Source organism: Perca fluviatilis, chromosome 2, assembly GCF_010015445.1.
Source record: "Perca fluviatilis chromosome 2, GENO_Pfluv_1.0, whole genome shotgun sequence".
Taxonomy (NCBI): Eukaryota; Metazoa; Chordata; class Actinopteri; order Perciformes; family Percidae; genus Perca; species Perca fluviatilis.
This window is the reverse complement of record NC_053113.1, coordinates 43,479,487-43,494,088: the sequence shown is the minus strand read 5'-3', so window position 1 is coordinate 43,494,088 and position 14,602 is coordinate 43,479,487. Positions and strand designations below refer to the sequence as shown.

At 39.9% G+C, this 14,602-nt stretch overlaps 1 protein-coding gene and 1 long non-coding RNA gene across 2 annotated transcripts in view; both read right to left on the bottom strand.

Moving 5' to 3' along the window:
- Positions 1–8,736: 8,736 nt before the first annotated feature.
- LOC120572503 lies at positions 8,737–13,047 on the bottom strand. Its single transcript, XR_005641462.1, has 4 exons — positions 13,033–13,047; positions 11,932–11,961; positions 9,740–9,766; positions 8,737–9,303 (listed from the first exon to the last, which is right to left on the bottom strand). It is a non-coding gene; the product is annotated as an uncharacterized LOC120572503 (long non-coding RNA).
- Positions 13,048–13,762: 715 nt separating this feature from the next.
- The window catches only part of LOC120551880, a 1,721-nt gene continuing 881 nt past the window's right edge, over positions 13,763–14,602 (bottom strand). The window contains exons 3-4 of the mRNA XM_039789434.1: positions 14,244–14,390; positions 13,763–13,990 (exon numbers count right to left, since the gene is read on the bottom strand). Coding sequence (XP_039645368.1) covers positions 13,763–13,990; positions 14,244–14,390 — 375 coding nt within the window. The remainder of the gene's footprint in view (positions 13,991–14,243; positions 14,391–14,602) is intronic.

Genomic DNA, 14,602 nt, shown 5'->3' with positions numbered 1-14,602 from the left:
GTATTTTATCATTGCAGGTTTCAATAATTTTGTCTTTAAAATCAAACTGTTATTGATCCATGTTTCACTCACTCACTTTGGGTATTAGGCACAGACCTTTTTGTCTTTTTCTTTATCTGTAAAAGTCAGCTGCCATCTTTATGGACTGTTAGAGGACATGACACAGTATACAGGATTATGATAACTATAATATGTTCTCATCACACCAGAGTGGAGACAATGCTGCGGTTTAGAGATGAAAATGAGGTCCAGAAGTGTGTTCTTATCTGTGGTGGCAGCAGTGATGAGTTGAACATAGCCCCGGGACTGAAACAACTCAAGGATTGGCTTACTTGCATTGGATAAGTGATTCTCGTTGAAATCCCCGCAGACAATGATAGGGTGGCAATCCATGATCTCCAATGAGTCCAGCAGGCTTCCCATGTTTGACAGAAACAATGTCACACTGTAGTCCGGAGGTCTGTACACAGCTGCAATCAAAGCACTCACTGGGGCTTCAACCTTCAGAGCCAAAAACTCAAGGTCAGTGACATTATGTACGTACTGTTTTTCACGTACTTGAATGTGCTCTTTCACATAAACGGCAACGCCACCACCACGTTTGTTGGCCATCTGTGGAACATTTGTGTAGGACAGGTGTCTGTTGCGTTTGAACATAGTGTAGCCCTCTAAATGGAGACTGTCTGCAACAAAGGAGCCTTGTAGGTGAGTTTCTGTGAGACACAAAACATCTGCTAGACACAGTTCATGGTGGCTCTTGATGTCATTCACGTGGCATGGCAAACCTTCTGTGTTATGGTGAACAATGGTCAGAGTGTCATGTCCGTTCACAGTCTGTGTGATTTTGAGAAGAGGCATCATGTCATCTAAATTGACTTGTCTCATGGTCCGTAAGGCTGCAGTGATTTGTGAGTTGGCATATATTTTACTCTCGTCCATATCCAAAATGTGCAGTCCTCTGAGAGAGGTCACTCTGCTGACAGCTACGTAAGCCATGCCAGGTTCAAAAATGTGTTTCAGTGACACTACAGCTGATGTCCTTGTCATACCTTGAACCTTATGAATCGTACAAGCAAAGGCCAGTTTAATAGGAAACTGTCTGCGTACCACTCCTTTCTGTTTCATATTCTCCTCCGCTCTGTCGATGTACACTAGATTGTCTGGTCCTCCTGGTGCTCTGTTACGATAATTCCTTCCAGCTGTTTCATCATCCATCTTGAGCCCGAGCATAGTGACATGTGCGACACCATTTTGTTCAGAGGATATTACCCTGACTAGCGTAGAGAAAGATCCATTCACCAATCCTTGAGACACGTCTATGTTTCTGGTGAGCATGACTCTGACACCTTCAGCAACGTTTAGCGTATCTGGTAACTCATTTCTGTTTCCTTTAAATGGTTTGGCTTGTCGTGCCATTCTGCCTGTCTGTGGATCCTTTTTATAGTCATCAGCATCAATCTCGGTGATGTGAGAATGGAGCAGAGCTAACATTGCAGAGTTGTGTGAATCAACTTGTTTATTAGTTGCAAAAATGTGTAGCACATCAGTTGGACACAATTCTGGTTCGGTGACGGCCTGTGACAACAAAGCTCTGTCTGGCTCGGACAACTCCTCTGACTTTTCTTTCACACGGATCCTGTTCAACATCTCTGCAAAGGCAACATCATCCTTCTGACGCATAATCTCAGTCAGAGTGATCATCTGAAAGTGTTCCCGCCACAGGTCAATCTCACATGGGTCATACACACAGAGGGGCTTGGACTGTCGCACTGGTGGAAGCTGAAAGAAATCTCCGACAGCTATTACCGACATTCCTCCGAATGGTCTCTGACTGCCTTTGATCTGTTTGAGTCTCGCATCAACATAGGCAAAAAGGGGCTTTGAAACCATGGACACTTCATCAATGATGATGATCTCAGCATTTAACAGTTCAGATCTGACTTCATCCAAATTGTTACCAAGGCCTTGAAATGGGGGTTTTAGGCTTCTGGGCAGTTTGAGTAACGAGTGCAGTGTAGAGCCTGATATGTTGAAGGCTGCGGTTCCAGTAAATGCAGTCAACAGGACAGTTGGGTTTGATATGTCGGCCTCCTCAGCACGCCTCGGCAGTTTGCACAGTATCTTAGATGCCTCAGAGTAGATGCATTTGATTAAATGTGACTTTCCTGTTCCAGCGCCACCATTGATGTAAAAGAAGAACTGGTCTGGATTTAGGCCACAGATTCGCTTTACGCACCACTCTCTAACTGCATAGAACACACAGGCTTGTTTCTTGTTCAGATTCTGATACATTTGGCGTAACAGTATGGGATCAAATGCTGGGGGCTCTCTGATGGCTCTGACTTCTGTTACAGCATTAGCCTGATTACTGTATTCTGGGACATTATCTTGTTCATTTTCACAATCTGGCTCTCTTGCCTCCAGCTCTTCAATACACTCCAACCTCACAACTTCCGATTCTGGCGCCAGATTACACCATTCATCAATCACACCTCTGTTCTGCTCAAACTCCTCAACAGCATTCTCAATCTCGTCACTGTTTTTCTCATATTTGTCTCTGTTTCGTTTCACAATGTTTTGGACACTCTCAAGATGATCACAACCTGGTAGTTGCACACATCCATTGCTGTAAAATGACTCATATGTGGGGTAATACGGTCTTTTCAGTTCCTGCTCTGATCGGTAGGGAACGTACAGTTTCAGTAACGTGCCGTAAAACTTTTCAGGATATTTTTCCTGGGATGGGCGGTAAAACCTGATGATAGCAGGCTTATCGTCTTTCCGTCTTTGCACAAATCCCATCTCATTCAGGAGGGGCAAAACATTTTTACCTTTCGTCTGTTTGCCATAGACAATTCTGCAAGTAGCTGCAAAATCAGCCAAACACATCTCCTCAAACTCCAGTGTTTCAGGTCTGGCTTTGTACTTGTCAGTCAAAGACGTCATCCACACATCTGAACATTCAGGTGTTGTGTTTTCCAGGGACGAGAGGGGACGACTCATTTTCACTGCGTTGTCATCTGTCGGTATGAATACGACACCACGTGAACACTTCTTCATGTTAATTCCACATGCACGAGTCACACATTCCTGAGCGCTGACCTCTCTTTTTTTGGAATACGCCTGCATTATTTCCCTCATTTCATCACATTCATTGACGTGCTCTCTGTTGGAGTTTTCGATGACTGTTTTGAGGTACTCAGAAAGTCCAGATTCTTTTTTGGTAATGTAGCTGGTGAGATATATGATGCACGAATATGCGTTGAGTATATAACTGACATCAATATTGGCATTCCAGGCTTCAAGTAGATGTGCATTATATCCATTTACCCAGCAGTCCTTTATGCTATTTTTAGTTGTCATGTATGTCAGATTGCATTGAGTTAGGAGCTGCTGCAAACTCAGAGATGCTGTTTCGGGTTCATTCAATAACAAGTTAAGTGGTTGAAGTTTTTGCTTTGCTTTTTCCACTTCCACTGGATCAGTGCACTCACCAGGTCTCGTTATCATTGTGTTTCTGACGGGTGGTTTAGGAAATCCAAATCTGCAACCCGAGCTGCGACTTTTGAAACATGTCCTTGAGTGATTTTTGCTGTGTGTTTGCACTTCTGTGACTTTCTTGTAGAGATCAGGTTGTGAATGCGGGTCAGGCAGCTGAGCTGTGATGTATTTGGACACAAAATCTAACACAGTCTGATCGTCGTCTTCTTCAAAAACAGGAGCACCATCAACCCATATGAGACAGTGGATGTGTGGACTTCCGCGATGCTGAAACTCAACTCGGTAAAAAAAGTCAACGACTCTGCCCAGAGGCTCTGCAGGAGATAAGATCAAATCCCTGAATAATGCCTCAACACGCTTATCAAACATGCGCATTGCTGTCACAGGATTGCTTCGCAGTATGTCACACTTAGCTGACCAGTCAAGCCCTTCAAAATCAACATCTTCACCTTGCTGCCTTTTTATTGCCTCGATAACCTCAGGCCATCGCATTTCAGCTGCAGAAAACGTACAGAAGAATGTAGGAGTTCCCAACTGTCTGATCATGGCAAAAAGATCTCTTGTAGTTTTCTCCCAAAAAGCTGGCGTACCGCGCAACGTTTTCATAAACCTCACGGCATCTTTGTTTCGCACCAGTCTCTCCACCTCACGTTTGTCTTGCAACATTCCCGAGGTAATATTTCTTCCATCCCTCGTAAAAGGTTTTCCTTTCCTTAGCTGTATTGTCATGCTCGATGTTGCCAAATGAATTTCTGTCACAAACTGTGCAAAGAACAAGTAGTTTGTGTCTCTGGCAAAACGATCATCAACACCAAAAAGCCTTATTTTGAAATATTTACTGGGTGTTACTTTAAGAGGTCTCTGTTCATCCAGTGTGTTCTGACCAGTAGGAAACTGTACAGGGAAAGCCATGGCCTCCAGTTTAGGTGTTTTGAAAAAGCTGACAGGATTATTTCTTTCAGCAGGCGCAACAGAATAGATTCCTTCACTGAAACATAAAATCTCCTCTGCCACGTCACAAGGCTGAAGGCATGATTCCAGAGCAAAACCTCCATTTGGCATTTCGCCTTCTTCGTCATCTCTCTGCTCATTTGGTTGTTCATTATCACATGACACCATGTCTATATCCTGTTCATTTTCAGGCTCATTTTCTGCCTCACACAGAGCACTACTCTCACACCTGTCAATTTCCATTAAATCAGTTTCATCATAATCATCTTCCTTCATTGTAGTATCCACATCATCATCATCATCATCCTCATCATCATCAGGAAGTGTTGGATCACATAACTCAGCCTCATCTCTGATTGTTATGTCCTCGTACTGTGGATGGATCTCTTTGAGTTTATGCAAAGCTTGTATGAGCTTTGACCAACTAACTGTCTGAAAAAGTTGGTGTCCTTTATAACACAACCGTCTCTTCAGTTTCACTCTCATCACCTGAGACTCACTTCTCAGTCTGGGTAAAGCTTCAATCGTTTCCTGCACCTCAGACGGGACACACACAACATTTCCTCGTATTAGTCTCTGACGCCCTTTAGGTAGAGGAATTATTTTTGCAAAAGCTATACATCTGGATGCGAGATGCCTTTCCAATATGTTGAGATCCGACAGCTCAGGTGGAATGTCAGCAAGCATTAAGTTGTTGGCTACAGCGAGAGCTGGCATAGCTCCATCTTTAAGATGATTGTGACAGGTGTAACAGATCCACTCACTCCTTCTCTCATCAGGCACCTTGCAGTGTTCACAGCCTTCATCGCAAACATGCACATACTTCCCTGTCAAGCAAGCTGCAACTATATGTGGATTTTTGACATAATTTGACCTTGTGCAGGGGCGGACTTGGTTTGGAAACGAGGCTTTATGGCAGACAGTGCATACATAGGTGGGACCTTCTGTTATATGCGATCTGAAAAGAGATATGGCCTCTTTGATTAAAGAGTTGTCATTTTCTCTGTCACTCTCACATGTTTGTCGATTTATACATCTGTATTTCCTTTTTATTTTATTTGCACATCTCATTTTAAACGTACTTCTAAAGAGAAGGTTGTTCTTAAATCGGTCTTGCATTCTTTGTCTCATTAGTTGTCTGTGTCTATCTCTGAAAGCTTGGTCATTTGCATAACGCTGATTCATATAAGATCGCATATAAGATTGCTGCCTCACTCTGAAGTCAACGTCGTTTCTGTAAAACGTTGTCATTCTTTCTCTTTTTCTTATTCTAAACTCAAGGTTTTCTCTGTATAAGCTGTTCATTCTTTTTCTTTCTTTCATTCTAAACTCAGGGTTTTCTCTGTATGAGCTGTTCATTCTTTTTCTTTGTTTCATTCTAAACTCAAGGTTTTCTCTGTATGAGCTGTTCATTCTTTTCTTTGTTTCATTCTAAACTCAGGCTTTTCTCTGTATGAGCTGTTCATTCTTTCTCTTTGTTTCATTCGAAACTCAGGCTTTTCTCTGTATGAGCTGTTCATTCTTTCTCTTTGTTTCATTCGAAACTCGCGATCTTGTCGGTATCGGGTCGTTATAAAACATTTTTTCTTTCCTTTATATGTTTCATTTGAAGCATAGTTTGTCCTTTCTTTACTTTTTTGATTCTCCTGTCTTTGTGATAGCTTTTCAGAGAGCAATAGTCTCCTCTTAATTTTTCTCCTTTGCTGTTTATTAAGTTTCTTCAGTTTATGCGAGACGTCATCACTGGCCACAGTATTTGGAGCAGTCAAGTTTGACTTACTGTCAGTAGCATTGTGTGATGTATCAGAATTCACACTAAATTCAGTTGATGGTTCTGCTTCAGTTTGACTATAATCAGGCAATATGACATGAACCTCTTTATGTTTCACAGAAGATACAGACGTGATGTTTGGGGACACTCCCTGTAATATGTTACCAGAGACATCTGTTGCATCACTGTTTACCTTTGAAATAGTTGAGTTTGAATCATTCAGCGCAGCTTCGTGTGATGCGACACAAGTCAAGCTTATCTGGCTAGACATTTCTGGTTCAGTTTCCATATGAGTGAATACTTCATGTACAGATTTGTCACCAATATGAGCACTCAGACTTGTCTCCTTTTGAAGAGTGGCATCCAACAGAGCAGTTGATACAGCAGCAGTGTGAGTTGTAGGCTGACTGTCTCTGTCTGAGATAGCAGTATTCAGGGTGGCAGTGTTCACATTGTAAAACTCCACAGGCTTCAACTCATACTCACAGGAGGGCTGTGTACCCAACATTCTGTGATACTTCAGAAGGTGATCAATCATATCACGAAGACTTGTAAATGTCAGCATGACAGCAGTACCAGGAGTGTGAGAACCAGGGTGGAGGGGCAAACCTTTGGCTGTTCTGGAGTGTGGATCAAAGAAACCGTATCTGCCGGACTTTGTTCTGAATACGGCAATGCATAATGCTCTCATCAGGAGCAAACCATACTGAACATCGGATAGCAAGCAGCTGAGTCCTGCCTCTAGGTCCAGAAAACTGTCTAGAGCGCCGGGTAAAGGTTCTCCTAATGTACCATATCTAGATTCTTGTTCCATGTCCACATAATATCTATGCGTGCGTGCAGGTACCTCATGAGGGAGTTCGTCAGTAGTCAGATAGCTGTGATTAGTAAAGATTTTCCTGACTTCTTTATACATCACATTACCTTTATCCAAAACAAGGTCAAGATCTGCTCTGGTGATGTTTTCATTCTCGTGAAGGAACGCCAGAAATGTAAGTGAGTTGCAGGTACACTGCTTATTTCTGTTTTTACCATATTTACAAGAGGCCTGGCTGCGGGATGCAAGGACGCGTCTTACAGAAGGCTGACCTGCTGGATTTATATAGTCTGCATGAGAAGGGCCTGCTACACACTGAGGGTGTCCACTCTTTACATTAGCATAAGACGCCTGTGGTGACACGACACTTTGACCTCTTTGTTTTACCTGGTTAGCTTCAGAAGAAACTGCCACACATCTTTTCTTGACCATGTCAGCATAAGATACCTGTGGTACACCTGGCTCATCACTTTGACCTCTGAGCTTTACCGGGGTGATAATAGAAGGCCTTGCTTCACCATCATTCTCTCGTACGCAGCAGATAACAATCCCTCTACCTAACTCCTTTCATCATCACGAGACGCTGCAGCCATCTTCACCTCTCCACAGCTCTGAGGACCAACACATTCTACCTGTTCACCTGCTGTACCCTGAACCTCCTTTGACCTCTGATGGCGCAGGCTCGCAGCTTGTGACTTCTTACTCTTCCTCGGCATTGTTGATGTGATCCAAAACTACAAACCTTGTTTGATTTTTATTTTAGACAATCAAGATAATAAACACAATATGAATCAAAATATATTATTAACTTAGCAAGATAAGAAAGTAGATTAAAGCAGTATCTGCTCTTAAATAAAAAATATTCTATTTATATTTATTTTAAAGCAAAACACTAAGCGATCAAATGTTTTCCCACAAAATCTTTTCAAGTCTGTGAAGATATTATAGATATTTAGAAATAAAACTAAAGTTGACGTATCACACAAATTATATATGGATATACTGTATTCCAATAGTGAGTTTCTATATCTTCAGCAAATTGAAACCAATAGGAGACAGGAATATGGTTTATTTAGTATTTTAAGGCACTATCAAGAAATCTGTACTGATGTTCAAATACTGTGCTTTTCCAAGAATAAACTTTGGTATTTGTATAATTAAGGTTTTGTAAATGAATAAAAAAAAAAGTCAACCTTAATATATTCAGGTTTATTTTAATATATGTAAAGAATACAGTTTCTCCTTACAGTTGGTTTATTTATTTCACTTTATAAAAGGTTTAACCAACAATAAAGCATGTACAAAAGGTGTTGATGCCAACAATGTGAGTGGATCTATAGACTAGGTACAAATATGTGAATGAGAGACAAATAACTCAATATATGTAGTGTAATTACTTTTACACTTCAAAACAAACCTTTTGGTACAGAGCTCCACAGCAACACGGTCCAGGAACAACTACAGCTCTTTTCTTGTATAAATATAGATTTGGACTTCAATATATTGTTATGTACATTAACAATAGACAGTTTTCTTCAATGATACACTTTATAACAGCAACTTATATATTTGGAAATGTACCAATTTAATTTTTAATTAGTTTTTACAGTCCAATGTTTGTGATAAAAAGCTAAACAAAATGTGTGTTATTTATGTTTTTTCTGTCTTTTCAATTATTTTAAATTTAATGAACAAAAATACTTAATCATTTATTTAATTATGACTGTTACCAAATAGAATATTAATACAATATGGACAATTAAAAAATACAATAATAAGGTTTTTGCCAATTGAAAAGGCCAAATCAAATGTGTGTGAGAGAGAGACAGGAGAGGTAGAAGAAGTGTGAGCAGAGAAACTCACAGATCCATAAAACAGAATGATCAGGTTCCAATCAACCCATGAATCCAAAACAGATACCAGTAATCTGTTACATCAGGTTCCAAAAGACAAGGTTGAAATATATCGTTCCAAAAGACAAGGTTCAAATATATCGTTCCAAAATATCGGTTTCTTGCAAGAATGCAAGGAGATAGAGCGGGATAGAATTAGAGGGATAGAATGATAGAATTTCCAAAATTTAGATAGATATATTAGATATGACAGGAGAGATAGAAAACCTCAAAATTAGATAGATGTATTAGATTTGACAGGAGAGATAGAACGTCTTATATTAAGGGATGAGTGGGTAGAATGACAGGAGAGAGGTGAATGATCTCAAATGGATAGAGGGAGAGGGAGAGGAGCTGGAGGCCAGCAGACCCTGTAACACAAAATGGAGACATTGCATTAGACCAACAAAACAGAAAAAAACAACATTACATAAAAAGTGATTGCTTTGAATATGTGAATATTTTTTTTAACATCAAGGAAGGAACAGATTATTGGTATGCTTTAGCTAAGCGTGACTTTAGTAGTGTCATTGTTTCACTATGACTTTAGTAGGTGTCTCTAGGAAATCTCTGTATTCACTGACTTCTGTGTTCAATCACATCATGTTGCCTAATTTTTGCGTGTGTGAAGTATACTGTGGGGTGTCCAAGGATTCACTAACACAGATGGTGAAATACTAACTAAAAGTATGTAGAGTGCACAAGCAGATGTGTACAGTAACGTTAGACAGTAGTAGTATTTACTGCCGAACAAAGTGTCAAGGCAACACGTCATAGCAACGACATCATTCATGTGTGTTAACATACTGTTGACTTGCCACGAGGAAACCAACACTGATGGTCCAACAGCAACGTAGAGAGGAGGCGGGACAAAAGCATTGAGAGGGAGAGAGGAGAAGATTTTCAGTTTCAGTTGTTACAAGATAAGATATTCACAAGAGTAATTTATTTTATTATCAAGATCCTTTAGATCACTGTAATATTAAATTCATACACCGTACATACGTGCAGTGGTGGAAGAACTATTTAGATCATTCACTTAAGTAAAATACTTATACCACGTGTGAAAATACTCTACTCTACTACAAGTACAACTACAAACCCTACAAACGTTGGGTCGCTTAATCTACAGCAATGCAACATCTTCTATAAGATCATCATCTGTATGGTGAGGGATAGAGCAAGACATATCCAGTTTTACTTTAGAAAACCAAACTCACAGCTTATTTTAAAAGGTGCCTTGGAATGAAAATTACACTTTAAGAGGTTTTTTTTAACATTAATATGCATTCCCCAGCCTGCCTATGGTCCCCCAGTGGCTAGAAAGGTGGTCTATATAAAAGCATCCAAAGAGCACCATATCATGGGACCTTTAATGAGTACTTTTCAGGCTGGACAACATATTAAAGTGATGGTTCGGAGTAATTCACCCTAGGGTCCTTTGCACCATGACCTCGAGCCAAACACCCCCCCGGAAGCTTTTTTCACCTGGGTCGAACATTGGGAGAGTTAGCTAGAGTAGCGTTATCAGCTTAATAGCTTAGCGCAGGGGCTAATGGACCCACGTTTGTATCTCGTAAGTTACCCCACTAATAATGCCCGAAATGATACCAAACTTCTACACTAGTACATATAGGTTATGCTCTCATAAAACGATGGATTGGAAAGTTTGTAAGTACACCAGAAGTTTATGTAAATAACACTTGCCTCTTGGCTTCTGCTCTCTGCTGTGGTTGTTGCTGCTTAAGATCGAATTTTAGTAAGTGCTGTAGTATAACTAGCAGGAGACAAGTTATAATTGAGGTAAGTTTGGAGACATTACCTTATTTAATCATTAAATTAATAAATGTTTTTGTTGTATCTCTTTTCGGTGTAGTAATTTATAGGCGGCCCTAAGCACTCGTCCAACTGCAGGTAGCAGCAGCAACAGAGAGCAGAAGAGAGCAGGCAAGTGTTCATAAACTTCTGGTGTACTTACAAACTTTCCAATCCATCGTTTTATGAGAGCATAACCTATTTGTACTACTTGTAGACGTTTGGTATCATTTCGGGCATTATTAGTGGGGTAATTTACAAGATACAAACGTGGGTCCATTAGCCCCTGCGCTAAGCTATTCAGCTGATAATGCCACTCTAGCTAACTCTCCCAATGTTCGACCCAGGTGAAAAAAGCTTCCGGGGGGGTGTTTGGCTCGAGGTCATGGTGCACAGGACCCTAGGGTGAATTACTCCAAACCATCACTTTAACTTACTCAATATCAAAGTGTCCTTCGTGATTCATATTTTAAAAAATGTGTGTGTGTGCAGACTGTGTCTGTGCGTGTGTGAGTGTGTGTGGGAGTGTGTGTGTGCATGTGTGTTTGTGCGTGTTGTGGGGATGTGTGTTTCTCTCTGTGTCTATGTATGTTTGTGTATGTGTGGGTCTTTCTGTGTCTGTCTGTGTGTTTGTGCGTGTGCGTATCTGTATGTGTGTGTGCGTCTGTATGCATGTGTGTGTGTTTCCTATTCTATGTTTCTGGATTAATGATTACTGCTGCTGCATTAATGTGATTGTTGCATTTCACTGATAATTGTGCTAATCTTAACTCCTCTATATACTAGAGCTGTCAATCTTCCTCTATAATACTATTTGAATTCCATTTGAGATTTTTTTTAATATTCAAATAATATTCGACTATTTAATGCTCAATTGCAGCCTGTTAAATATGTTCTACACTACTCAGGCTTATGCATTGCCAATGCCACTACAATCATGTGGCTGTTGTTACACGTTCTGTCCACTAGAGGGACTTCTAACTTTAGCGGTCTGCTTTTAGTCTGCTTTTAGCAGTCTGCTTTTAATTAGCCACAGTACACATAATTAATCATCACCTGGTGTAAATCATATGGAAATGGCTATTTTCTAAACAAAACTTAAATGTGTTCAGATGCTAAATAATTATCTACGGTCGAGTTATGTGATCTATTATCAATTTCAGTTATAATATTACTATACTTACCAATCAAAAGCGCACAGCAGTATCAATGTTCTGTTGAGAAAACCAGTGACAAACTGTGAGTTAGTGGGTTCAAGGTTACAGTGTACAAACAGACAAAAAAACTCAGTAAATGGTAAGATGCTGCTATAACAGCAAGTCTGGCTGTGAGGCAGAGCAGCTATTTCATTTTTGTTTAAATTTATGAATCCACACAATGCCACAATGTCAGTTACAAGCTAAACAGTTTAAAGATTAGGTTCATTGACAAAAAGCAGATTTAAGAGGACTGCTAAAGTTAGCTAAGTGTTAATCTTGTGCACTTATGCTTGCTCTAAAAAGTTTGCCAGAGATTTTTATTAACCGTATTATAAATGACTATTAACACTTAGCATCAACTGTGATCACTCTCATAGAGCACCTTACCATACATCCCTTTGTATGTGAATTTTTTTTTAATTGAATATATCTTTTTTTTTTATTGTCCATATTATTCATGTGGAATGTCTTTTTATCATCCTGTTTATCATGTGTGTATGTTGTGTGTGATGTCTTTAGGCTACAGGGACCTTGAAATGAACCTACCTACCTACCTACCTACCTACCTACCTAGCTAGCTACCTATCACTAAGTGAGATAGAGCAACATTAGCATCATTGTTGTCTTGGTATTACATTTTCCAGCAAGAACCGTTTGTTTGCTTTTCCATTGACAATAGCTAAACCACTAGCTAACAAGTTGTTTTATGTCAGTTAACAAAGCTAATATTAGCTAAAGATAGCTATCAATAATTGTATCAAAGCTGCTATCATTAGCTAATATTAGCGCCAATGCTAACGCTACCTTAGCTAATATTAGCTAAAGATACCAAGCTGCTGTCATTAGCTAATATTAGCTAGCGTGAGAGTTAGCATCGCGTTAGCGTTAGCATCGGCGCTAATAATAGCTAATGATAGCTAAGTATAATTTACCAAGCTGTAACGTTACAGTTAAACATTTCGCTCTTAATTCATGTTTGTGTTCTGTATGAGGTGGAAACCAATGCCAGCCTTTTTTTAAACATAAAACCTGTATTTCTACCGTTCGAAAACGTTATTAGCTAGCAGACTGGATATTGCTACTTACCTCAGAAGGTTCTAGAGCACAATGGGGACGCTGTGCTGCTGAGTGCGGAGCTGCGTAGATTTCATTGAGGCGTTCAGGGAAAGTCAGAGATTCCGGCGCCAAACACAATGTGTGTGTGTGTTTGTAAAAGCGTTTATTATGAAGCAGCCACATGAGGAAATGTTGAGTCTTCATCAGTAGTTACTTAACAACTGCTTAATCGAACATGAAACATAAAAATGAAGCAGATATAATATAAACTGAGCAGAAATTGAAACAATCAGACAAACTGAGCAACGACTTTTAAAAAGTTATTTCTCTCTTTTTCTGCTGGTCATGTGTGCATTTATCTGTCTAAATTGTAAACAGAGAGGAAACCCCTTTGACAGAGTGACAGAGAGGGAGAGAGAGAGAGACAGAGAGAAGGAGAGAGGGAGGGAGAGAGGGAGAGAGAGAGAGAGAGAGAGAGAGAGAGAGAGATTGATTTACCTTAGGCCTACTATGGAACATGGTGGAAATTATTACCGTAGCAACAGTAAAAACATCTGTATTTAAAAGGCCTATGTAAATATCCGAACATTAAAAAAACAATGAAAACATTTAATAATGTTGCAAACATTTTGAACTTTATTAAATTTTCAAAAACATGACCCCCCTTCCCCCCCAATTAAATACATATAGAACATAACAAGGCTGTACAAAACATAAACACAACCCCCCCCACCACCACCACCTAGAATTCCCAAAATTATTAATTTAAATCTTCCCCCTTCACCAACTCAGCCTTAGTGACCCTTTTCCCCTTTACTGTTATTTTTACATAAAATGGCAGCTTGACCATTTTCCCCTGAAGAGGGGTCCAAAGCTCCTCCTCAATGTCGTAGACCTGTTCCCCCTCAACCAGTAATTTCAGCACCCCCTCTTTACCCTCCACCTCGATGGTCCCCAGGGCACTGACAATCAGCTCGCTGTCTGTCTCCTGTAGGGAAGAAATCAGCCTTTGTTGAGACAGGGAAGACCACCTGCATCTTTTAAAAAATCTATTTGTGCAATACATTCATTATGTAAGGATGGGCCAATCACAATGCCTGATTAAATCTGAGATTTTTACATCACTTGGAATTGGAACAAGGTAAAAATCTTAAAATATTTTAAGCTGACTTTTAAAACTGACTATGCTTTACCGTTTAGATTAACAATCAAATAATGTATGAAATCATAAAAAAACCTACCTCACAAACTGTAAAATTTGTTGAGTGGACACGGTACCCGTAAGAGGACTGGTGTCCCTTCAGGTGGGTCAGCCTGGCCTCGTCCCCTATTGCAAAGGAAAACAGGGCTGCCTCCCTCCACAGGCTGATGGACACCTGTGCTTTGTCCTTTAAAAATAAAAAAAATGAATATTTGTTTGCTCCCATTTCCATTAATATTTCCTCAAAATAAAATCACAGGTAGCATTCAACTATATGGAGCCGTAGGCACACATAATGGTTTTGCTCATCTAGCAATCAAATCAAACTAACAATATGTAAAAGAAGAAAAATAAAAAATAAAAAGTCTCCATTGCATTGATCTGTAGATAAATAAATAA